The sequence below is a fragment of the Patagioenas fasciata genome, chromosome 14 (assembly GCF_037038585.1).
Source record: "Patagioenas fasciata isolate bPatFas1 chromosome 14, bPatFas1.hap1, whole genome shotgun sequence".
Lineage (NCBI taxonomy): Eukaryota > Metazoa > Chordata > Aves > Columbiformes > Columbidae > Patagioenas > Patagioenas fasciata.
In genome coordinates this window covers 7,986,882-8,014,356 of record NC_092533.1, presented here as the reverse complement: position 1 = coordinate 8,014,356, position 27,475 = coordinate 7,986,882, and the positions used below count along the sequence as shown (strand labels likewise).

Here is a 27,475-nt window from a genome sequence, read left to right as displayed (position 1 = left end):
CAAGCACTGTTAGTGTGCCCAAATGCTTCAGCTGGTCAGAAGAAAGCAGCACCAACCAATCTCTTAAAACGGTTCTTCATTCATTTTTCATACCAATACTTACTTTTTGGTTAACTGGAAGATAAAGCGGTAATTGAAACTTTATATTTTAAGATAACGAAGAGCATATGTCACTGCAGTTACACAAAACATTCTGTTTCAGCACAGGAAGAATCAAGAAAAAAAATCACTACAGTAAATAAGACAGACTGCTCAAATCTTTTAAGTATACATCTTTATTTGTAATTTTACAGTGGCTTTAGTACTGTTTTATGATAAAGTTTTTGGAGAAAACAAAACAAAAAAGCTTCAGAACGAGGCTTTAACTAACACTTCAGAACTAGTTATTGACAGTTTTCCATATGAAATTCTAATTTCCTTAAAGAAAATCAATCCAAAACCAAGGAAGCACGACTGCTGTCCATAAAAAAAAGTCAACTTTTAGTCAACTCTAAAAAGAAAAATCCAGCATCAGACAAAATAGCCACTGCATTGAAAGGAACACGTTCCTATTGCACAAGCATCAAGAATGAGATATGACATTCAAGGCCTAATTTCATAGGCAGAAGAGGCCACGTGTAACTATATAATTAGACTTCAAAGCACATCTTTCTTCTGAAATTTTATACCATACTGTAACTAATATTAAGGCCACAAAAATCAGAACACTCTAGTGATAGGGCTTGATGCTACTTTTTGTGACATTTGGTAAACAGAAGAGGGAAGGAGGCGTAAAACAAGGCAGACAACGTGTTTGGAAGGGAGTTTAGACTTGAAGGCATTTCAAAAGAAGTTCTCAAAGAACTGATTTTTGGAGGGGGTTTGAGTCATTAGATAAAGCTGGATTTCATAAATCACTCCAGGAGCCTACTATACTCTTTAATTGTTCTGGAGTACATTACAGAATATATTCTCTGGAATCAACATTTGAATTTGCATGAAAACAATTCTATTAGTTATTCCCTCTCTAAAATATATGAAAATTTGTATAATCTTTATAAATTATCTTAATGACCAGGTAAGGCTTCACTGTACTGAGTTAACTGCACACAACTATCTGTGATCTCCTCTTAATTAATTATCTTGATTACATTAAACTGCTAAAACCACCTGGGGAACCCAACATGTCACATAATTTAAAGAAAGGGATAGTTGTGCATTGCTCTTTTCTAACGGTGTTCATTTTATTAGTGTATAAAACACTGACAGGAATAGCTCCAGAGCACAGTAACTACCATGGAAGTTTAAACATTTTACTTTAGGAAAATCTGGGAATCTGATGAAGCTGAAAATGCACATTAGTCATTTTATAAAGTTTGGCTTGCCACCAGTTAAGAAAATATAGTTATCAAAAACAGACAAATACACTGCTAACCATCTGTTACATTTTCTTTTAAAAAATTAGCACCAATTTAAGCATCTGAATTCATAGAAAAGCTAGTGACACACTTGTTTTTTCAAAAAAGATTTTCCCCATTAGAAGACAATACAATAGCGTATGCTCACGGGTATCAAATTAGCTCTGTTATCAGTAAAATATGACTACCGTTTCAGGTAATGAACATCAAATGTTGTTCTTACCCGATTTCTTTCTCCTCTGCTTTTGTTATCCTAAGAATCTATGAGGTGTGGAACTACAGACGCAGTCTGGGAAACGAATCTCCATGTACTCGCTGCAGTAACACTTGAGCAAGGGTCAGGTTTGGAAGATTATTTCGGAGCAAGGACAGAGTCTTCCCGGGGTATTCACGAACATGACTGCAGTGGAGTCCAGCCAGCAAATGTTCTGGCCTTCCCACAGCACATACAACCACCTTATGATGCGTAGCCAAAAATTAATACAAAGTTTTGTGTCTAAGAAAAACAGCCCTAGTGCTCACAGCTAACTGACCTCGCTATAGGAACGCACCGCTGTATCCTGGTATCACAGACGGCCGGGTAGTCACGATGCTATTCAAGTCACCCTACAGGCATTTGAGTACAAGGTGGTTTCTCAATCTCTTACTACACGTTACATTTCAGCCCATTAAAAGTCTTGTAATTTAAAATCTCTGAAAACAGGTTTATACTTGAAGGAACACGCTGATCAAATCTATCAAAATAGCAAAGACGGCAACCAAAACTTAAACACACTAAACATTTTTCTTAATGTCGTTCCTTTTTATACCATATACTGGTTGCATTTAGAAGAATCCTAAAGTGCTTCAAACCCAGCAATTAATAAAGTTGATTTCTTTTGTGCAAAACTGCAAGCACCCTTTCCAAAAATAAGCAGCAGCATCAAGGAAAAAAATGAAAATAGTTAAGTGTATTTTCTCTATTTTGGTTTGAATTCTTGGACCAAAATAATTTGCCATATTTTCAATAAATCGCAAAAGAGTGCATTTTATTAATTTTATACTGGATTTGTTATACATAAACTGCTTGAAATAGCGGACCCAGGTATATTTATATCCACAAAGCAATGCTGTGGGATTGAAATCCAACAACTATAATTTTAGCTACAAAAATAGTCATTTTATAGAACACAAACAGAAATGATGGTTCTCTCTCCACTTTCCTCCAACACTAATATGAGAGAAGATAGTTTACCTAAACCATTAGTTTAGCTCCAGACGTTTTAATCATGCAGAGTGGGCAAAAACTAAAACTGACCTGGTAAGTTGTGTAATACGCTTTTAGAACATCACTATCACTCATGTAATAGACAATCTAAAATATATGTAAAATAATGAGCTGGAATACATTTCTTTCTGACATATTTCAACATGTTAAAAAAAATAATCAAAGACACTCTGGAAAAGCAAAGAATTTACTCGATTCGTCTATAGGAACTCAAATCCAAATTCTGTATCTGGGTGCAGGCGTCCCTGGATCAAAACCAGCATTGAGTAGGAATCACACAATACACATCCCAGGGAAGAATTTGCTTCCCAGTATATGGTATCACTAAGTTTAGCATCAAGCCCTGATAGAATCCATATGACGTGTGTAGAATATACAAACAGAGGCTGTTCAGCATTTACCCCCGCCACACTGAAAGTAATTCCATTGCAAGTGTCCCAAGTGCAGTGAAACGCTCCACACAAACTATCGCTGCAGGATCGACCTCGGGCTCCAAACCGGCACTGTGGGCAGTAAGGATTTGTCTGCACCTTAAAGCTGAACCTCCAGCACACACCAAACTCGAGGGCTGCACTTCTGATCCCCCCAAAAAAGGGTCATTCACTCAGTTCTTGGAGACCCTGTATGTCAGTTGTATTTTGAATGTCTTAATCCCACTTCATTAATAAAATTGTAATTTTAAACCAAATATAATCAGATCTAAAAAGGAAAACTATTTAGCATTTAAGGTCCTTCCTCTAGGAAAGAAAAATAAACATATGGAATCACTTTTTTTTGTTTTAATTAACTTTGAATAATCACTTACAATTTGTCCTAAAAGGCAAAGAAAACCTCAAGAGCCCTCTGGTTCCTAACAGGTTTTGAAACTCACCAACCAACTAGTTAATTGCTAGTTAAGGATGAGTTTAATTTCCATTATTTTGACAAAGAAATGCAAACCCTTACCAAAAAGATTACAAAACTTCAAAGGCTGTTTGCAAATACTGATTTCCAATCAATAGACTAGTTTATTTTGTATTATTCATGCAGACAAAGCCTTAATTTTGACATTCATCTCTCATCTTTTTCAATAAAGAACTAGACGTGTCATATCACAGTATTTCCTCAAAGCACGCTCACAGGTTGCTTATGCGGATTTCTAAAGGTCAAGCTTCTCTTTTTAAGTTTGGTTTGTTGTTTTTTTTTCTTTTTGAGGAAAAATGATATGAGCACAGATGAAATGAACTGTTTAAACATACTCCATTTCTGCAATGCCATTCAGCTACTCAGTGTTCATACACTTTACATAACATTTCTGGTAAATAATCTGATTGATAGCCATCGATTATTTTTTTCAGGTGAGCAGTTAAGACTACAGATTGTATCTATGTCGACCACCACTTATTTTCAGTCAGATTTCATAAATTGTTTGTATGCCGCAGTAGTGTTTAACACTATACAAAGTCTCTCAAAGTAACATTCCTGTTAAGAAAACTGAGCAGGTTTCTTAATATATAATGTATATGTATACACACACACATTCTTAATCTTTAAATACATATAAATATTTATAAATGCCAAAGTGCAAAAGAATGGTCAACTGCATCACTTTACATACATGATTTTAGTATTAGAAATAAAAGCGGTTATATTGCACATCAAACTCTCTAAACTTTTAAAGCCCTGTCAAGTTACATGTGCATTTTGTTTTCCATTTTGTTCTCCCAGCATCAAGGGTCATTTCACAAATGTGGCACTGAGCTTGATCTGCAGTCAGGAATAGGACTACACACGTGTACATCGTCCACATGCAGTGCATTGATAGTCTGTAAGTGCACAATGAACCAGCATGGGAACTTTAGCATGCACCTATTCTGCACAAGTTTTCTGTAATCTGTAATCTGTGTATGTGCCTCCTTGAGATGGGTGTTCATTTGGGTCATCAGCAATTCGGTTTTAAATAACACTGGAATCAAAATCCACCATATTCACAGACATTTCATGTGTGCTCCGGAGGCAGCAACATTTCTGTAAAATTTTGGAGCTTCAGTGTGTGCCACAGCAAGATGGCGTTAGAAAAATAAGGTATGAGGCAGCTTTTTCTGCAATAAGACTTACAAATAAGCTCAGTCAATCTCAGGAGGTTTTTTGGTTCCAAGAGAACATATTCAAGCTACCAGTGTCTATCAGAAAGTTGGATACCAGTTCAAATAATGGAGATAGGGCAGTTGTGTTAAAAACCATCAAAAGATAATTTGAATCACTGAATAATTTAAGTTGAAAGAGACCTGGAGGTCACCTGGTCCAACTCCCCCTTGTTCTGAGCAGCCCAAGTCCAAGAGGAAAAATTCAACTCTGCAAATATCCAAAATATACACACATAAAAAAAATACAACTTCGTTGCATTAAGTCTCCTAAAGCAGTGTTAAAACTAACACAGCACAGTGCAACTTCAGTTGAAAACGATTAATAAAACCTTCGAAAATGAGATCCAGTAGATTGCTTCCTTAGTGAATCACTACTGTTCATGTTGAATAGGTGCCTTCAGTAGTTTTAATGTACACAAATAAAAGGGATTTAAAAACCACAGAGGAACAGCAACCTGTACCATTCTGCAATATGGTAAATAGGTATTTTAAAATGCCTTTTCCAGTAACAAAAATGCACTAAAAATGCTTCACATGCACTGTCTGTATCCTAAGATAAATTAAGGTATCTGTAGGTTTAAAACAAAACAAGGAAAAAAACCCAAGCCTAAACATCCCACAATTCAATTAAACAGAATTTTAAGAATACAAGATTTCAGATGACAATTCGAAGTTAACATCATATTAAATACTTTGGTGTTGTTTTGGTTTTTTATTTTAATCTCCTGGGACAGTAAAACCTCAATATTTTTGTACAGCAAATGAAGCCATTAAAAAGGGGCAGAATTGTAATATAAAAGCAAAGTTTGCATAAAAAGAAATTGCTGCTTTTCAAATTATAAGGTCGAAAACATGGACAACTTTCTTTTCCAAGAGAAATATGTCAGTAATGCAGTGGCTGGCCGGGCCAGTATATCTTATAAGTTCTATTTATATATTCAAGTCAAGAGTATCTGGATCAACAGCTAAATATAGTGCCTTTAAGAAAAGTGGTGTTTTACCTCATAGTGTACATCTATTACTCTATATAGTTTAATCTCACACACATGCACACACACACACACACAAGATCCTTTAGCAAAGTTTCACACCTGTGCACTCCAAACTGAATGTGCCCAAATTCACAAGTGTGTAGTATAAAGCAATTTAAGCCCTACTCTACTGCAAATGCGTTTTCTAATTCAACATATCATGCAATGTACAGGCAATGTTTGTGTTACCTGATTCTGAAAACTGAATTGAAACAGCAAATAATCTCTTCTTCTCTGACACTGTATTTAGAAAATACGTATTAAATGTTTTCCTCCCCCCGTACAAATGGAGAGGTTTTCCTACTGTGGTAACAGAGCTAAGGTTTGTTAAGTACGTACTTGATTTATAAGTGACTCAAAACTACTGTATTTTTATTTCTTACATTTCTCACTAGACAGAATGGACCCATTAAAAAAATGGAAAACATTTATGCAGCTCTTTTTGAGGCTGCGAGTCTCTCCAACTCACCTGTCCTTTTATCAGAGTTTGCAGTGAATGAAGAGCATCACATATTTCTTTTTCTGTTTGTTTTTGTTAAAGGACCAGTATCACAAGCTAGAAAATACAGAACATTTTAGCATTCTCTCCTCTTCTAAACAGGCACTGCTTCACAGGTAAGTCACTCATCCTTCCTTATGATTTAATTAAGCCACTGTACCTTCCATCTATGTTTAAAAAACTGAAGAAATTAGAGACACAGTCATAGATGAAATAAAAAGTAATGGCTATATTCTTTAAACTTCATGTTTATCCCTTCTACAAGAAGATAGACAGAATCATTGGAAAGTGAAGATAGAAAGGGCTCAATTAAAAAAAGTGCTATGTGGAAAAATAACTGCCCTTTAAACATAGTTCTGAGAGTGTTTGATGTGCGAGTTCACACTTAGATATAACACTCCAGTTGTTAAATAAAGCAAACTGCCACAGTCACACAGGAAATCCAACTTCATAGAGACAATACATTCAAAAAACCTAATAATGAGCAATACTGTATTAAAATGTAAACAACCATTGTGTCACAGAAGCCTGCCAGCTGGGACTGAAGATGCATGAACCCACTTAAGAGGAGCTATTGGCTAAAAGTCAATTATAACTGCTCACCTGAAATAGGCTGAAATGAAGAAAAGCCTGTAACAGTGTCTAACTTTAAATTTTTTGTTCTTTAGACATCGATTTGCTTTCATTCTACAACATTAAGCAGGCAATTTCATAACAACTGAGTAAAAAAACAGGCATTACTTTAGCAGAACATGCAGAACATGGAGTTTTTCTACTTGGTTCCATTAACTTACAAGCAATTCAGGCCCAATGGAAGCAAGAGATCTTTTCCAAAATCAAGTCTGCAATCCTGGCTGATCACCGACATCCTTCGAGGGGTCCTGTCAAGGCATCGAGGCTGCTGTCTGTATCTGAGGCCAATGTTTGCTCTGTTGACATGGATGAAATGTCATTGATAGATGATGACTGGGAAGGACTGGTGTTGCTATTCACTGCTGCATCTGTGCTAAGTAAACCAAACATAATAAAATCTGAGGCAAGACAATATTGCAGGTACAGATGACCACACTTCTAGCATCTGAGCATCGCTTTCCCCACAGAAATCCTTAGAAAATTCAGAAATCAATAGACAATAGAAAAGCAAGCACTCAGTTCCCTAGCACTCAAAACCTGAGGTGAACATTGAGAGATTTGTTTTTCTCCCTCTCTAGGCAGGGGGAAAAAAAAGAGAGAACGTATAACATGAATTATGACCTGAGTATCAAGAAATCTAATAGATATAGTTAATAAAAGACAGTACAAGATACCAATTACTGAACCAAGAGAACAGCAGCAAACACCAAGGGTTCAGTCACGGGCATAAATACTTTGCGATATTACCTAGTTTAAAACAAGGCGCCCTAATGATGTTCAATCCTGCATGAAAGGGACTCATTCATGCAGAGCTATAGAATAAGCATTCAGCATAGAAGATACGTACACAACAGCTGGCGCAGCACACTATCGATAATTTCATTTGGTGACTGAGCCGTTTGGGGAGAAAGCAGCTCAGGGTGGTGGACACGCAAGACTTAAGTTTTCCTCCAACTTACTTAAGGACAATGAAAAACCACCACATGTGTACCTCCAGATCAGAATCGAGAGTCCTGAACAACAATGCTTTTGCCTACCTGGATTATTAAGCAGGGTTTCTTCATTCCCTAGTGCCACAGGTCAGCACTATGTGCCACAGTTACAGGAGAACTACTGAAACAATGACTAACCTGAGGGCTGGTCTTTTACCACACCATTCTTGCTCCTTTCTTCCCAATCCATTACTTCTTTGTATATTAATTCTTACGAGAGAAGGGTGGGAGAATAAAAGAACAGAGCGAAAACACACTGTAAGACTACAAAAGATTTTATATATAATTTACATATGTGTAAAGGTACAATGACACGGTTAAGGGTCAGTCTGGAAGTGCAACCCCCCCCTCCCTTTTTTTTAAAGGCGTATGGCAATGATGAGAGAATTCTACGGATTTTCTTTATGTACCACAGAAAGACATCAAGCATGTACCAAATCAACCTGTTTTATAAACAGAATAGCTGTCCATTTAAAAATAACAACCATCCCACCCCAAAACGTAGTATTAGTACACGACAGGTATACATAAACTGTAAAAAAAAAAAAAAGCACACCCCAAAACCAAGCTGATTTGGATTTTTTAAGAAAACATATGGATAACCCCCATGGAAATTTTATGTTGATAATAAAACCACACACAAATGTCTTTGTTCTTTAAAATCTATCTCCATAGATACACTGAGGAAAGTCTGGAAATTTTGAAGCAGGCTAAACAAATAATTAAAATTGTGCATGAAAGTCCTCATTGATTAATCAAGGACGATTTAGGACATGGACACATGACCAACGACAAACAAAAGAGAGGTGTAACTTCAAAGAAGAATCCATTATTCTGTTTGGTATGTCTGTGGTGTGGTTCACATAAAATGCATTACTCTGGCCCCTTCAGAGCAAAAAGATTATTACTGCTGCAGAGCATCAGGAACACTCAGTTATACTTTCAGTTCACTCTCAGTAGCTTGTGTATGTATCCATAGTCTTAAGAGAGTAACAGTATTTAAATAAATCTAAGACCTCTTTAATTCTGAGTAACATTTAAAAATGGATTCAATTAGATTTAACTAATCCATTTTAATTATCTGCCTTGCATTAATCCAAAATAATTGGAAGTGTATTTGTGCAGACATGCCCTAGATGAAATATATATAAACCAGAATCAATACCTGAAACTTAGAGCCATTTTGCAAAAACAAGCTACTTCCAAAGTACTAAGCAAAACCAGGCTTCTGATGGTAGATGTGTAAAACCTGAATTGCCTCACCTCTTAATGTTTTGACAAGACCTATAAGATGTAATTGATTTAAATACCACAATGCTGTTTGTTCAAATCAACAGTGTGACCTATTTGTTCAATAAATAAGCAATGAGAGAAAAAACACATACACACAGCAAAAAACCTCTTTCCTGCTATTTAAGATCTCTAGAACAAATTAATTAGTAAATATTGTCAAAAGATATGGCTTAATGCACACTGAGAAGAGGCCCGTGTTTCTTTCAGAGCATTTTCTATCAAGGAAAAAAACATTGAGATTACAAACACTTAAAAACAACAAAATAGTCAAGAAAGAAAGAAAACTCTGGCATTTTGTTGAATAGATTCCAGAAGGCTACATGTATGTATATGTAAATATGTGCATGTGTACATATACATTCCCTCCAACTAGAACATTTTCCCATTATTGGTTTCTTTTCACACTGCCACAAGCAGCACTGTGTAATTGGAATAGTGGGTTCCAGTCAGTTACACAATGCAGCACATGCACTGTGAGCCACACATTAATAATACAATGTATTACAATAAATGCCATTTGTCATGCTTACCTTTCCATTCTTCAATTGCATGTTCTCTTTCTTCCAGCTGTGCATCATAGATTTGAGGTGGAGGCTGCAAAGAAAGGAAAGCCTATAGTGTAATTAACTACATCAGGTTAACACAACCAATCATAACTAAAACAACCCCCAAAATGACAGCTTTTGTAGCATTCTGTTACCTTCATCTTTGGCAGTCTATTCCCTGTACCTGAAAGACACATTCATTTTACAGCTCCAGAATTTGCTTTTAAGTTTGCCTATCACTGAAAGGCTGTTTCAAAGCATTAACTAAAGTAAAACTCACTGTAAGGTTTTATGGGGCCTTAGAAAAATTCCCCTTTCCATAAAGTCCTGGATTACCACAACACAGCAACTCTTTCTGTAAAGTAAAAGCAACTATCAACACTATCAACCACTTTCAAACTTATCAGCTCCACTCCAGCAGCTGCTCTTCAGGTGATCTGCTGCTGATGCTGAGCTGAAGGCTTTATGGGTGACTTTCGCTAGCCAAAGAATGAGTTCAAAGCATGCGCTTGACTAAAAATGAAGGTATTCTTTAAAGTTATTAAACTGCTATCTTAATGTTAATTTTAAATGCAAACTTACAGCTTCTGCTTCAGCTGGATCATACCAGACAGTAATATAAGGATGACGTAAGGCTTCATCTACAGAAATTCTCTTGTCTGGATCTACTACAAGCATTTTTGATAATAAATCTCTAGCTTGGCTGGCTGAAAGTAAAAATGAAAAGAACAAGCACTTAAAAGAGTTGCAGAGTTTAACATCTGACACAGAAAACGAGTTTGGGGAACATAGGACATACACTGTAATGGATTTCACTGTGAAAACAAGTCCACACATCCAAGCTTTCCCATACGGCTCTATATATTTTTTTAAACGAGGTCTCACCCCTTTAGTGTGTTATTTTGCTATTATCCAAAATAAAATAAACCCTGCAGCTGACACCAATCAACCTCAATTTTGAACAGTTCTGCTGTTACATGGGTGTCAGTTTATTTGGCATTAATTACTGAACACAAAAAACAGAATTTTTTTTAATAAGCTCTTAAAAATACATCTTGGTACAGCCGTGATCTGGTTTCTGCAACATCAAATTAATTTTTCCTTTAAAGCTGTTACTGCACAATAATTGGCTGCTCATTATTGCAATGCCACTTCACTGACATGTTTTTTATTATTACAATGATTTTTCAGACAAAATAGTCTGTAAGTTATTTTATGTCAAAAAATATACCTGACAATCTAGAAAATAAGGGTTTTTTAATCAGTAATTATTTAAAGCCAAAGTATAGCCAAATTTAATTACATGCACACATTAACTAGAAAAAGATAACTGCAAATAACCTCTGTAACGAGTCTTACTTTCAGAGAATATTTAAGCGATAGACATTATCAAAGGATTAGAATTAAGAAAATTAAGCAGAATACTGTGGGTAGGGAAATAGTTCTGTATTTACTGACTAGTACTAAGATTTCAGGACATAAGAAACAGAAGACATGAAACCTCTAATGCTGACCCATACTGCAATAAATATTTTATATTAGTTGTTTTGTTTTTTTTAATTAAGTGTATTGCAGATATTTTAAATTAACAACTTCAAAGGGGGGTGGAAACTCGCCTTACTTTTTAACTTGTCACGATCAGATTCTGATGGAAATATCCAGTCTGGGAAGAGCTCTTCAAATTTAATACCAGGATATTTTGGCCTGTTTTCTACATAATTCCTCACTGTAGGTTGTAGTTTCTTCATGAAGTCTGCTGACGGTGTTCCTAATTGTTCAATAACTTTATTCCATTGATCAATATCTGCACCATATCTTTAGGAAAATCAGCTGAAGAACGTGAAGTCTGCACTATACAAAAATATCACTTACAGGAATGTGAAAATGTAATGAAAACTTGAACAAAGGACACAAACACGAACTTCATTCTAGCATCAACAGTGCTCCCAGCTGCCATGCAAAAACCTAGACTGACAAAAATAAAAGTCAGATTCCCTAATCTTAAGGGCTGGCTAGAAGTGTTGCACAATGCATTATGCTTAGGTATCTTTTGCCTATTATTATCTGCTGGCTAATATTGAAAGCAATACTTTTTCTGAGGCCAAAAGAACATTTATATGACAATTGTATCCGTAGCACAATAACTATAAGGATAGAAAAGAAAGGCTGCTGCTGAACCTTCTGAATCTTCTGAAGTAGAACACAATACCATCAACATTGAAGATTCCTGAAGGTGGGAAAAATATGTGAAAAAACCCAAAGCAAAAATACATCCCACTCAAATTAAGGAAGTTTGTGCCTAAGGAAATCAGGCTCTAGGTTGTGGGCTGCTTGGATTTTTGTTTTTAAATTCAACTTCAGAAAAGACTCAAAAGAATTTCAAACAGTGAAACCAGATTCCTACGGTTTTTTAGCAGGTTCTTTTGTTGAAGTGTAGCGACTGTGGTAATACCAAGAGACTATTCTGTTCTTAAATTCCGAATTTAAATATTTTGTAGGAATTGCATTTACAAGCCACAAGTTGCAATTGTGCCTCATGTTTCTTCTGGAGTGTCCCTGCTCCCTCTTTCAAGTGAAGGCACTTCCAGACACGGTAACATTCCTTATGGCCACACCAGGTCATTATCACACTGATAAGACACTGCTTTATCTAAGTTTATATAAGCTGATATGTAAGTTTACTCAGATTTACACTTCACAGCTTTTCTGATAAAAAGCTTGTGCCATTCCAGAGTCTGACCATGGACCTTGCAAATATTCATAGCTAAGTTAATAATCTAGCACTTCAACCTATCCATTCACATAGACAGATTTCATTACAAAACAAACTTGCTGCACTTTGAATTAAGATGTATTTAAAAAACACTGAGGTGCTTTTATTTCAGTTAGTGTGCCAAGAATACAACTAGAAATATGTGCATAGTCACTACTTCATGCTAAGACTTCAGACTTCCGATACAAAGATTGAAAATTTTATTTCCTTACTGAATACATTCCAATGGAAAAACTATATTAAAATCAAAATTAAGAAGTCAATATTCTTAACTCTCATGCTAAAACAAAACACATACAAAGACAATTTTAACATACACCAGGAAATTTTGTTCTTAACCGTAAAACTGATTTGTGAGAGATCTCCACCAATCTAGATTCAAGAGGATGCTTTTTATTTGAGTAACAGCAGTCTAGACAGTGCGCTAACCAAATTAGAGTCTATTGTGGTCTCAGAGCACTGGGGGAGGGCAGAAAAACTTAATGACCTATCTTACTTTGCTAATAAAAACTGGAAAACAACAATTTGTCAGTTGGATTGTTTCAAAGTGCTTTACAGATACTGAAAATCGGAAGAAAAAAATCCGCAGTATAGGGTTGGACTTGAAATAAGCTAAGCCTGTTATCAACAACCCAAATGGGGGAAAAAAAAAACGCAAAAAGCACAACACTCTTAATTTTAGCACAAAGCATGCAGAGCACAGGATGGGAATAGCCTTGCAACCTGCAGACAAAACTGCCCTCCCTGTTCTAGTGACCTCGAGGTCGAAGCAACCAGAATAGTTGGGTCCACGCCAGCGTGCTGCCTACTGCTGGGGCTCTGCGAGAAGTTGAACACAGGGCCCTTATTACACTCTCAGTCACACAGGGCTTTGCACAAGAAAGCATGAATATACCCTCATACTTTCTGCATCAGTCGGCCAACTAGCTTCCTTCACCACCTGGGCAGAAAGAGCACTAAAACCACTGTGGTGCTCCTAGGCTTTCCATCATTTCATCTTAGGTAGCTATGTTGCCTGTTTTTTCTGCATTTCTCATTCCCAGCAGGTCCCAGTAACTCAGGCCAGTCACTGGCAGAGCCCTGCTCACCCTCCACAGCACCAGCCAGGCGCATCCATCTCCATGGAGCATCTCAGTCCACCCAGAGTGCTGCTGCCCGTATCCCATTGACCAGATGGGAAAACACAAACTATTCCATCTAAAAGCAGGTTTTTCCTGCAGATAGTCAAGGCCACGTCATTAGGTAACACGCTGCGTGTGGTTCCCTACTCTAAATCCTCAAACAATGTGATATTTTTAAAGTTCAGGTCAATGAAAAATAAAAGCAATAAAAAAAAAATCAAAATTTTATGGCGCTGCACACCCGTGTCCCACATAAACCTCACTGTCAAAACATGGAAGAAAACTGACAATCTGACTGAAGCAGCTATCACTCAGGAAAAGTTCACCACCACAAAGAGTTATCAGTATTTCACATTAAAGGGAACTGGAAGTCTTACAAAAGGAAAAAAACCCTGCAAGTGTAACTCTGCACTTCGATAAGATACCAGGGGAGGAGAGCCCTTGAAATATAGACTGGTGGAACCTCAGCGACCTCCAGAGAACCACAAGTGATAACTTGTATATTTAACAAGTACAGACAAAATTTCCTTCATTTACTCATGAATAAATCAAAGTAGCTCATGCTAACATGCAGGTGAATGACAACATACACGAAGAATTGTGTTAGGTTGGTCTGAAGGCTTCAAAAGGTAAAACGATAAGTATAGAAAGGAAGAAAGGTGGAAAATAAAAAGACTTAATCATCTGTACTACTAAATAATGCATGATCAACCACTGAAGATTAGTGTCATGAAATTTAGGATTAAAATTTAAAGTCCTCCTCTACAAGATACATAGGTATATATGAAAAGATTTGGTGAAAATATACTTGATACTTTTAGTGGTGGGTTCAACTTTTACTTGCTAACAAGCAAAAAATATTCCACTTTCTTCAAAATCTTGGACCACAAGTAGCTATGGTTTCTGACGAGCTACAGCCACAACCGGCAATTCTGGTTGAATTACACTGTCTGGTTCTATTTATTTACTCATCAACCTTGGATGTCTAGGCCTACGACACCACTACTCAGACAGATTTTATGAATCAAGGATGACATCTGGTTTGCTCCAATATTTATCATTGTAGTTTGATAATGAGTCAAATGTTTTAAATTTTGTCTCTAGGGAAATATTTAGAAATATATCAAAATCTTCCAAGAACACTTCCTTTATTTACTGATCAATTCTGTTCACTTAGCACAGCGTAAAGATCTGTTTGTGATCTAGTGATGGATTACTGAGATTCCCAGTCTCAAAGGCACGAAAACATATTTATGGGGCATTTGTTTTTAACACAGCAAAGTTTCCCACAAGTTTCTATCATACAAGAAAGCAGAATTTTGAGAAGACAAACCTGAGTTAAAAAAAAACAACCTGGAGGGAAGAATGAAGGAATGACAATCCTACAGAAAAAATAAGCCCAAAATAAAATGTTGATAGAAAGAAGAAAACCCAAAAAGGTTTCTTTTTATATTAGATAATAAAGCAAGCATTCTCATGCAGTGTGCTTGCAATGAGGACACTGCTGTCCAGCAAGTGCTAATAAGAAAAAAATCTGACCAAAACTCAAAAAATCATACAATAATAAAAAAATTAGTCTACTGTTCAAGCAAATAGTAAGGAAAATCCATGCATTAAGTAATTTGGTAGGCTTTTGCTTATACCACTTATCTATAATGAACAAGAGTAAGAAAATATACTTCCTGCTATTTATTTTTTAAACCTAACTGTATTCTTTTTTAAGCTACAAAAGCTGAAACTCTTAGTATAAATTCTATGGATTCAACTAGTATGAATTACATTAAATATAGTCTACTAAGAAAATAAAACTGAAACCTCAACATTTTGGTTAATGACACTAACTTCAAATAGTACAGTAGATCTATTAAAACATATTATTGAAAAAAAATGCTTATGCTTTTAAACTTAAAGAGATCAAAAGAATTGTTTTTTCTGTTGGAAGTGGAATGGGATTCAAGGATGACTAGGGAAGGATACGATCAGTGCCTTGGAATATCACACAACCTTTCACCAATTCTCCCATGATGCACCCGACTGACCAGATATCAACTGAAAGTAAAAATGAAATGATCGGATTATGAAGTTTCATGAACCAAAGTGAGGAAAACAAACCAAAACATCTAGCATCTACAATAAAACACAACAATGTAGGAAAACAAACTGCTAACATGAATTTTCAATCATATCCACACCAACTGACTGTTGCTAAACTGTGTTATTAGCATTTGGTAAAATACAATCAGTGTTCACACTTCTGAAATGACCACGAAGAAGGATACAATCTCTTCCTGGGAACAGGACTTTATGGAGGACCATTTCTGCCATAATACACCCAACAGACCAGATATCCACTATCATATGTTAGGTGCAACAAGGACAAAAGATTAAAGAGGTTTTTTTTCAATACCACAATTATTTATTTGTAAGGTCACACTGTATTCTTACAGTCCTGCAGATAACCTGGGTTTTGTCCCATCCAGAACAGCCTCTACTAATGTTCTGATCCATATAGCACTTGCTCTACAACAAGCTGCCTTGTGCATTAATGAAAGTTTCTTGCAGCAAGGTCCTGCAAGTCCCTTGTATCATGCAGCCCAAGTTACACGTACACAAAAAGTACAGTATCCCCAAGCCCCTGTGATAACGTAAAAACACGTAGTAGCGTAGAAGTCCAGAGGAGGCAGCATATTACTGCACAGCTAGTAAAAAACGGCAGGTAAAGCCCCCAACAACACAATCAGGGACAACTTCCTAGCCAGCAATTTGGTTGGCTGAATGTTCAATACATTATCGCTGTGTTGTATTTAATAAGACAACACCCAGCCTCCTCGAGTGTTATGCAGATTTAAGAGAGTATAAGATGGGGTTTATCATAGAGATCTGAAACAGATTTTAATAATAGGAGATGCAAAAGGGGAGACACTGTTGAAAGAAGATGCTTCAGAATAAAATAACATCGATTAAAGGGTTTATTATATCTTGATTTTTTAAATATTATCCAGCATAAATGTCTCAATGTTGGGTTTTTTTGTAGGAAAAAAGGCAACAAGACAATGCATGAAGAGATAACACAAACAGGAGAAGGAGCAGTATATGTTAAACAGAGATAGGTGCAAAGAAAACTATTACCTTCTCCAAAATTATTATAGTGTAATTTTTGCTATTTCCAATACTACGATTAACATACTTTAATAGACATGGCAGGGGGAAACCAGCCCCTCCCCCCGCTTTCTTATGATCTGAAACACTTGAAATATTTTGTCAAAAGCACATGTGTTATTCCAGCAACTTACCATTCTCTTTATATCCCATTCCAAGGATAACCTCTGGTGCTCTGTAATACCGTGTTACCACATACGGAGTCATCATAAAGTTAGTACACGCTGTTCTCGCCAGTCCAAAATCAAGGATTTTGAGCGTACAATCTGATTTTACTACTATGTTGCTGGGTTTCAAATCCTAACAAGAAATTACTTCAGTTAAGGAAGAATCAACATATTGAACAACAACATAGCTATTAAAAACTAAATGTTCAATAGTTCATCACAAGCAATTAGAATAACACACCCTCCCTTCCTTCAATATACACCACCAGTTTCTTTCACATTAACAACTGCATATTCATGTCCTGATGTATCTGCTTATTTATACACAGACTAGAGACAAGTCAAAGGCTGAACAGCCAAGTATTCAAAAAATTCAGGGAAAACCAGAACTGAAGTTGTCTGCAGGACACATTCAGATGGCTTTTGAATATCTCCAAGGATACAGATATTTAAGGGGTAAATATTACATTTTAAAGACTCATTCTTTAGTAATTTGAAAGGTTCATGGATAGTCACATTTTATAGACAATCTTCAGGTTTAGTACTATTCTTATGAATGAAAAATATAAACTTATGAAGTTACAACCCCCTGCCTTTCCTCCTGTCTCATAGAATATCTGTGTACATAAAGAGTATTGCCAATGATCTAATACTACCTACTCTGTGGATGATACCAGCTGAGTGGAGATGTTTGATACCACATAGCATTTGGTAAAGAAGATAAGACATTCTTTCATGATCCAATTCCATATGAATAACCTGGCACAAATTTGCATCCATCAGCTCCATAACCAAATATCTAGAGCACAAGAGAGAAAGCATTAAGAAAACTCAAGTCTTACTTTTAATTTCAAGTTTAAGCCTAGCATAAGAGATGTCTAATTAAAGTAAACTACTTTACTAGCATAAGTGTCAAAAAGCTTAGGATTTAAAAAAAAAAAATCATGCATGAGCAGTTTCAAAATTCAATTATCTATTTAAATAGTCTAGCTATTAAAAATTAAATGTTCAATAGAGGATCACAAGCAATTAGAATTCCACTAGTTTTATAAACAGTAATACAGAAGAATAATGCTGAATTTAGGCAGCACAAAAAACTAAGACTGACTGAAGTTGATGCAGGAATTGCAGATATTGCAATGTATCAAAAATGATGCTTCCCTTCACTTTTTTTAATTAAAAAAAAAAGAGAAAATGAAGAACAGTACAGTAAGGTCTATGAAGGAATTATTCATTTTCAAGTTAAAATATCATCTGCTTACTCCCTTCAGACATACACACACACCTCCCTTTGCCCAAGAAGCCCATTCACAAACCACAACAGAATATTCAGCTGATGAATGCCCTACCAGTTAAACCACCACAATAATTTCTAGATCAATTGGCACAGCCAGCATAAAAAAGAAATACATTCAGTTCTTAATTGAGGCCAAAAATACTGAATGCAACTGATATGGCAAAAAAGTTATATCTGGTTATCCAGACCAAGTTATTATCTTGAGGTGACCCATTTAGCTAAAGGACAACGCACACAAACCAGATGTATTTGCTATCAGCAAAGTAAGCCAGCTATATGAATAACAGTTAAATAACCTCCTTTTTTATTTTCCACTTTCATCTAACGCATATAGTGAAACATCTTTCTTAGTCTTCCTTAAAGAAAACTAGAAATAAAGACTAATGAAAGGTTAAATTCAGCCTTTAGCTACCCTCTATTTTCAAAGTGTGAAGTCTGCAGGATACTATAAATACAGCTCCAGGGCTTTGGCTACTATTGCTCAGGAAAATTAAAAAAAAAAAAATCTAATACTTACACATCCTGAAATTCTTCTAGTGACTTCTGTGGTGTAAAAACATTTAATAAACTAATTATCTACAAAATAAAAATAAACATAATAAACTTGAGCTTTAATTCACATAAAAATCCACTATTGCAGAAGTTACTATTCAAAAATCAAATGCACACTGCTATTATACTCAATTTGAATGTTACTTGGCTTCACTTAACTTATATACATTAAAAAACTGCTGATTCAGAAATAGGTCAAGACTGCAGCATGTATGCCAAAGGAACTAAGACAGGACAAACCCATTATTTTCTCTTAAAAACTATATGACACCTATCTCCCTCCCTAGTGCCTGAAATATCTCTCATTTTCCCCCATAATCCCTTATTTTAAATCCCATGTTGTGCAAGGAATTTTCACCAAGGCTGTCCAACAACACAAACTCAGAGGTGCCCCACACCATTCCGTTAAACTTAGATTATTACATACTATTTCTAGAAGAACTGCTGAAATTACTGGACTGCCATCCTTAATAACCACCTCGCTTTTATTCTGCTACTTCTGGATTTCACCAAAAGCTTCCTTAAAAGTCAGTCCTAAAAGACTTATTGACTCCAAGAAGTTTGAGACCTCAGTGCACACCTTCAATGATCTGCAGTGTTTAGTTTGTGTTAGTATGAGAACATATCAGTCAACATAAACCTCGCATTCTTGAAGTACTGACAGTAAGCCTTGTTTCAGAAGGTTCAAAGATTTTAAATATACATGTATTGTCCATAGTATTTAACTTCTGTTTACCAATAAAAGTGCTGCATCCCTGCAAACCCCACTAGTCAAACGCTGTAATAAAAATCTTGCTTCAGCTCAGAAGATTTAACTACAGTGCAGTTACAAGAGCCAAGCCCACAAACAAACCCGCTGCCAACCAGGCTTTGCCGCAGTACGACTTAAAAGGGCAAATGCAACCCAGCAAGGCCAACTCTAAAAGGCAACACTGCTGGTAAACTTGTACCAACTGTGCAGCAAAACTTCAAACTCCAAATAGCTCACCCCAGAATTTCACCACAATTTGGAGAGAACTATATTACCCATAGCAAATCTTTGCAGTCTTCCACTATTTTTACATTACTTTGGTTACTAGCAGCAAGTAAGAGAGCAAATCCTGAGCTTTTTAGACAACTTACAGTAATGAGAGAGAAACAGAAAGCCAAACTTACATTCTTGTGATTGACACATTTTAAAAGAACAAGCTCTCTGTAAGCTCTTTTTGCGTGGGTTTGATTCTGAAAAGGACGACTCAGCTTCTTCACAGCAACATTTATTCCAAGGACTGTATCAAACGCAGCACTAGAAGTTTTGAAAGACAAACAACTTAAGTTGGTCTGTTTGAGGGAAAGGAGGGCGCAAAAGGGAGGCAGGAGTGAGGAAAAACAATAAATTAAAAAAATCAAGATTTGAGACAAAGCATATCCACTAAGCTGTTTATACTAACTTCATCTATTTTCATTTAAAAAACAAACATCCTTTAAAATCTACACATGCTTTAATAAAAACAAATCGCTTAAGCAGAAGCCACTGACATCAGAAGTCTCCCTGCACTCCTTTCTGTCTTAAGACTGAATCTGCTGACTCAAGATTCACATTCCAAATTGCAAGGTCTAAAAATATTTTAAGCTTCTTTGAAATCAAGCAGCATTTCAACTGGCTAATCTGTATATTTGGAGGAATTTTTTTTTGGACACAGTTGCTGACTGACAATCACTTTGTATCTGCAACAGAAACTTCTCTTTGCTAAAGGAAAGTCGCAACCACGTCTTTGTGATCCATTCTGCAGCTATCAATACTGTCCTGTATGTAGATTGTTTACAATTACACACAACTATCATGCCTAGCAGAATGTGACATTCATCGCGTGGTTTTGGAAAAAAAATAAAGAACAAATATGAAAAACTCAGATTGCAGGGAGAAATACCAAAGTTTAAAAGCAAACGTGATCATTGGTTTTATCTTGTTTTTCAGTTGTGCTTGTTCGTCCCCTCTGCAGTTTGAGTACAGGTGTGAACTCGCTTTAACAGCTGTAAGAATCTAAAGCCAAATTATCTGTATATCCAGAACAGGACTAAAGGATGAATATTCTTCATTATTAACACACAGACTATTCAGCAAAATAAATGTGAATTCATACCATGAACTACTCATGAGTTCAAGTCTTTAAATAGTTTCAGTTTTAAACAAGGATTCATGCATTACTGCATTTCCATTTAATGTTGCTTTCATAGAGTAGAAAACAATTCTCATTCACATATATTTTCCAAGCACATTTAAGCTCTTTTTCAGCTCCTTCCCTACCTCATCAAGATATGTATGATACCAGACTTTAAAGGACTATCATATTATAGTACTCTTACAAAACATATAGCTCTTCTGTGATAACAATAATTTGAATTATATGCGTAACAACACATTATATTAAGTTTACCAACACAAGTCACTGCTTTCCCCACTGGAAAAAACAATAGCACCACAAAGTAGGGCTCACCCATGAGATGTGTTTTCTTCAAGGCATGCCCCAAATTACCTGTCCCAAACTTGAATCTATGTGTCATTTGCACTAAAGGCTCACTAGCATTTATTTCAACTTAGCTCTGTGAAATACGCAAGTCATTATTCAATGATACAATCACTCTCAGATTTAAAGTGTTTATGTCTGTGCAAAACAAAACACAAATGGGAGGAATTCAACTGGCCAGACAACTGGATAAATTATTTTCCTCCCAAATATGAAAGCACTGATTCACTTCATCTAGAAGATGTTATCTGTAAATTTAGGTCTTGGATATATCAATAACTACACCTGGGAATTAGTTTAAAATTAATAACCAATTAGTTTAAAATCAATAACCGAGAGGGTTGACAAGAATGAGCTGTTGAAGTTAATCACAGGTCACCAGCAGACGAAGGAGCAATGTTAAGGGAAGTGTCCCCTTGTGATCTGGCAAATCAGGTCTGTATCAGGGCTCACTTAGAGCACATACAAATAAGTCCACCTGAATCTCTTATTTTGCTCATCTACATGGGAGTCACTGACATCACGACTCAAAGAAAAACCCCAAACCAACACAACGCTGTCTGCTACCTACACAATCCAAGGGGAAGAATTAAAAACAGATGCATCGACAAACATTTCTGCTGTTATCAAGTAAGCTTTGCCCAACAAAATACGGGTTGGCACTAAGTCGTGCAGAATGCATTGCTGCGGTCTAAAAAAACATTTGAAAACGTTTACCTTTAGCTGGCCCAGAGGTGTGGTGCCACACAAGAGACTAAGCTTCAGGATCGGACTAACGAGTCTCCCGTCCTGGACACATAGCTGAGGTGACACACCAAGGAGGAGCGGGCCAGCCCAACCCCTCACACAGCATCCCTTTCTGGTTAATCCATGGAGTGACAATGACACTGATTTGCCTCATCCTGCCAGTTAATGGCAAGGCACTGCATTGATGGCTCCTAGAAATGTACAGGAGTGATCGGGAATAAAAGAGGGGAAAGAAAGGGGCCATGATGTAGAAATGAGTAAAACCCAGAATCTCTCCCCATTGCATTGTCATACCTTACACTGCAATGTCATAACTACAGGGGGAATGTGAGAACTAAAACCAAAAATAAAGTGGTTAATGAGAAGGAAATTAGTTAACCATTTTAATTTATGCAGTTATCCAAATATTAGTTTTCCCCTAAAACAAAAAATAGTTTTGCACCTAAATTAGAGCAAGCAGGTGTTTTCGAATTTATTTAGTCCATAACCCTGTAGCAAGAGAGAAATTATCATCAGTATTTGACATTCTGGCACCTCTATTAGGAATATGTTCTAGTTTATTTAAATATAAAAAGCTATAAATATAAAATGAAAGTATTTATTACTCACCAAACAATCCCCTGTGCCCCTGATCCTATGGGCTTCAGTTGCTGGTAACGTTTTAGTACAGTGAATGTTGAATCTGCAACTTGAACACTGTAAAACTGACTATCACATTTACTGTCACTCATGGTGTAGTGTCATGTAGTTTTCTCTCTCAAGGGTCTGGTAAAGTTTTCAAGATCTTAAAGAGAAAGAAAGAAAACAAATATTCAATCTGTCACTAAGACCAGGCAGACAAGATGGGAAAATATATTACACATTTTAATTCATATGAATTTTTCAACAGTGTACCATTAAATAAGGATTCTTTCAACTTTACGTGTTACCACTGCTAATGAAAAATACTTGCAGACAAGCAGCAAATAATTATAGGTTTCACAGCTTTAAGTAAATGAATGTTTCTATTTAAATCCCTGAAACAAAAAGCAGCTAAGTAAACAACTGTAAAAACAAACAAAACCACCCAAATCAACAGCTGTATTACATGAAGGATACTCCCTAACTTGGAATTACTATTATGTTCCAAGATTAATTTCTTTACTACAGGAAAAAAAAAAATCATAAGTTACGTCTTTCAAACACTAATAATGCAGATAAAAGCAACAGCAGAAACGCATGGAATCCACAGACATAGAAAAAAAACAAACCACCAGGGTTTTATTAAAAGACTTGATTACAACTGCAAAACAGGTTTGAAACAAAACAACTGCCTCCAAAATCCCCACGGCTGCTGCAGTTTCTCCAACGTCCCTCTCAACATAGCTCAGTCAGACGGCTCTGCCAGGCACCCGGTCCCTGATCTGTACCTATCGTAACCCGCCCCCCCATTCTAAACACCACAACATTCTCTGCTATCAGGCACCGTACCTATGGTCCTACAAGAAATAAGAGTTTTGTGCTATAGTTTGAAACAGACTTTCATGTCAGAATAGAGAATAAGTTATATCCATCTGTCAAGAATGAATTAGAGGTAGGTAATTACCATCGGAGAGCATGGTAATGGGCTAAACCTCTTCAACTTTATAATAAAGTGCTGCACTAACAAGCATGCAGACCTCTAGTTTTCCTGGGCCTTCATCTCTCTTCCAAACCTTACAAGAAAATTACCTTACTAATTACTGGAGAGATCTCTAACAAATTCTCCTACTTTCAATTTCACATTCACTAGGACAGACAGTGTCATTACAGCCTCGAGTAAATTGCACAGTCAAGTGTTCTTGAAAAGGGAAATGAGAGCAGATCACCTTCTCCCAGAGCAGCTGTCCTAACCACCCATGTCTGCTTAGCTGAAGAAAGAGCACCTATTTGCCCTCTTTGCTGGCCTACAGAATATTTGTGAGCCGATGCAAAACAGAAAAACCTCAAGATCAACCCAGAAGTCTGTCCTAAAAGGGCATACAGCCACACAAATAGCTTTTGGCTGCTTCAAGAATTAGAACCCCTCTCTTCCTAGGTGCACACAGGAGGTAGCAGCGTCTTTTCCATGGCTTAAGCCAGCAGATGACCTCCAGAAAATCTGCAAGGAAAACAGGCAAAGGCCTACAAATCCTAACAAAGACTGGGTTTCAACTGGTAACAGTTAGTCTAAAGGGATTCTTGAGAAATACCTAGAGTCCCTTTTACCTTCTATAGTTCCTCAAAATCTAAGCAGCATTTTAAGAAGTAGATATTCAACTTAGCCTTATCTGGCAGCAATTTAGACAGTAAGTTTACCTGATATTTCCTCTTAGAAGCTCAAGAAAAAAAGCAGAGGAGAAAGGATCAGCAAAGAGAAAATGTGAGCTACCAACTTTCTGCCTCTGCCACAGCAGTAGCAGGGAGAGGAAGCAAAGTTCATCGAGAAAATATTTTTAGGGCCTGTCAAACATGGTTCCATAATCAGTTCATGATAACACGAGACCAAAACACCACCTTAAGAGATGCTCTCAACCTTTCCTCTTGCATCCCAGGAACAACCCCAGTCTTTCTTCCAAAGCCACAGACTCTGAAGTATCAAATTTTTTGATTAATAGTCAATGAGCAGCCACAGTATTTTCAATTGATCTCCATACATCAAAAGAGAGGTATGGCTGGAAGGTCAAAATACTCTCTCTGAAAAAAGACAGTGCAAAACTGAAAAAAGTATAGATTTTACATAAGCTGGGAATCGAGTTGAAGACTTGTTAGCTATGCGAGAACTATGCTGTACCTCTTCTGTAACAGAGAAAAAGAAATAGGGGAAAAGGAAGTTATCCTGAACCACAGAAACATTCCGTTTAAGGAACCTTGTCTGTACAAAACCATCTTTTAAAATTAATTTAGCGATCAGGATAACTAGACCCAAAGAGGGATTTAGGCATTGAAATACACAAGTTTTATGTATTCTGACATCCACTACGATTCACTGTGCTAAGTACCACACTGCTCCATAAAATATGGAAGAAAAGCAAGGTGAGCCCTAACTTTTACTTAAGCTGCAAGCTGCTCGGAAGCATCAGGACACACATTAATGTAAAATTAGGTGCCCAGGGGTTGTAGGTCTTCACAGGATGTCAGAAAGATAATCTACTTCAGGGGCCAGAGCCCTTGAACAAAAACAGATTTCCCATTCTCAGTGGAAAGTATATCCAGCAGATTAGTTTTTTAATCCTGAGCTGTTACTCTCCTACCTGAGCTAATTTGATTCATCACTGCAGCTAACATACATTCTCTCATACATCACTGCAGCTAACAAACATTCTCCAGTGCAGGATTTTTTTTAAAGTAGACATTATTTCCGTTTCCTAAATATAAGTTTTCATTCATGGCTTCCTAGCTGCAGTTGCACCAAACAGGACCAGTAGCAAACATAAAAGATACAAGTATGGTCAGTAAACATACTTATTGATAATAGCACGTTTCTGAATCACAACATTTCGGGATGGTGTTCTAATTTAGAGCATGCACAAGATGCATATAAAGTGAGTGTTTTGGGTTTGGTTTTTTTTAGTATAATTTGCTTGTACAATTAGGGAAACTTAAGAATCACAAAACTGACTGAGCACATCCCATGCAGGAAACTTACAGGAGTGGTTTTCAACCTGTAGCTCATGAAAGATAACTAGAAAAATAACCAACACATCAAATACACCATCAGTCAGCTCATGAGTTGTTACACAGAATTCCATGAAGAAATTTTCAAGAGTTTAAAGCAACTGCACTATAGCACGAATACTGTATTCAACAGTCACTTCCCTAAAAGGCATTTATTAAAATGGCAACTCATTATTAACCAGATCTGTCCTCTGGATATCTTCAAGTCAAAAGCTTCTGAAACAAACAGGTTATAGCAGTTGGGAACACACTCCTGGGGCTGTTTTGGTTACAGAAATATTATTATTGACAATGAAGCATACAAACATCAAGAAACTTAGCTTGATTTTTTTAAACTTCAAGGCAAAATTCTACAGCTGACAGAATGACTAGACAATGAACACATATGTGTTTTTTATGAAAAGACATGGAAATTCCGTGCAGAAAATTTCCCCTCATTCTCTTATTCACCCTTGCAAATGCACTTCAAATCCAGATGTGTCCTTTTAAAGACTCCTAACCACTAGTGTTATGTTTTTGTGCATTTTGTCTTTTAATCTTTACAGCAATAGATATCAACAGGTATGAGTCCAGCTGCACAATCATCAGGAGTTATATCCTATCCCTCCACTCCCAACCCTCAAATAGTCTGTTACAAAGGTAAGTAGAGCAAAGCAGCTGCTGAGCAGCATCAATCGGTTACAGCAGTGCAGAGGTACTCTGGATCTGCTTAGCTCTTTGAGATGTCGACACTTTTCTTTAGGTAAACCAAGCAATTACTGACCAAAGGTTTTAGCAACTACCTGTTAGAGTATCACTCGGCTGTTACACATACCCTAAGACAAACTCTGGATGTATCTCAGCTCCCCTGCTACGGCTAGTTGGCAGAAGGAAAGATAAAGTTTATACGTGCACCTCCTGTAACCAATTATGTGGTTTTAAAATTACGTGCATAAATGAGCAAGAGCCCATCTATCATTTCTTCTAAAACTTCTGCTGAGAAATCGCCTTGGCTCAACAGAAAGCTCCGCTTCGCTTCCCTCCCCTCCAGCGGGCGCGCAGCTCCGGCCTGGCCGCGCTCCCCCCGACCCCCTCGGGCCGGAGGGGCTCCAGGGGACGCCAGGCCCGGCCGCACACGGCGGCAACAGCGGAGCGGCAGCCCAGCCCCCGGCGCTTGGCAGCGGACGGAGGAAAGGGGCGATCCCGCCCCGGGGCCGCGCACGAAGCAAGAGGGGAGCAGGCGGAGAGGCAGCGCCCGCCGCAGAGGAGCGGGCCGGGGCCGGCACTGCGGCACGGGGAAGGGCGGGGGGCTCAGCCAGGGCAGCCCCGCAGGAGAGGCGCGGAGGAAGAAGGGAAAGACCCTCAGCCCTGCCGCCTGGCTCCCCCCGCCTCCCTCCCGCTCGGCCGGGCCCGGGGCAGCGGCACACGGGGAACCGCGGCTCTACCTCGACCCGGCGGGTGGGGCCCGCGGCGAAGTCACCGACTTCGGTCGCCAAAGGGCCGGCCGCCGCAGCAGGGAGCTGGGCCCGCTCCAGCCCCACCGCCCGCAGTGCCCCCCTCGCGGCCTCCCTCACCCTGTCCTCCCCCGGTCGGGCTCCAGCGGGACGGGGCGCGGCGCTCGCGGGCCGCTGCCGCCTCCTCGCCCGGCGCGCAGAGCTGCCCCAGCCACAATGGCCTCCCGGTGCTCCACACAGGCCGCGCCGAGCCCACATCCG

General features: G+C 37.6%; 1 protein-coding gene across 5 annotated transcripts; it reads right to left on the bottom strand.

The window, feature by feature from the left end:
* Positions 1-259: 259 nt before the first annotated feature.
* Positions 260-27,475, bottom strand: MAPK9 (mitogen-activated protein kinase 9). Of its 5 annotated transcripts, none has more exons than XM_071814725.1 (12): positions 27,335-27,475; positions 22,716-22,890; positions 20,008-20,137; positions 18,818-18,876; positions 17,664-17,802; positions 16,971-17,136; positions 15,957-16,028; positions 11,405-11,587; positions 10,366-10,490; positions 9,769-9,832; positions 8,084-8,155; positions 260-7,321 (listed from the first exon to the last, which is right to left on the bottom strand). In XM_071814725.1, the coding sequence occupies exons 2-12, from the start codon at positions 22,835-22,837 to the stop codon at positions 7,179-7,181; spliced, it is 1,275 nt and encodes a 424-aa protein (XP_071670826.1). In that variant the 5' UTR covers positions 22,838-22,890; positions 27,335-27,475; the 3' UTR covers positions 260-7,178. The 5 variants fall into 5 exon arrangements, with proteins under 5 accessions (XP_071670826.1, XP_065704787.1, XP_071670827.1 ...); XM_065848715.2 differs by lacking the exon at positions 15,957-16,028 and adding an exon at positions 15,655-15,726; XM_071814726.1 differs by lacking the exon at positions 15,957-16,028 and adding an exon at positions 15,655-15,726 and having other exon boundaries at positions 260-7,249.

Coding starts and splice junctions, on each gene's coding strand:
- MAPK9 (XM_071814725.1), bottom strand. CDS start 22,837: ATGAGTGACAGTAAATGTGATAGTCAGTTTTACAGTGTTCAAGTTGCA. Junction 17,803..18,817: donor CTAGAAGAATTTCAGGATGT/GTAAGTATTAGA, acceptor CTTGTGCTCTAG/ATATTTGGTTATGGAGCTGA. Junction 16,029..16,970: donor AATGGGATATAAAGAGAATG/GTAAGTTGCTGG, acceptor AACATATGATAG/TGGATATCTGGTCTGTTGGG.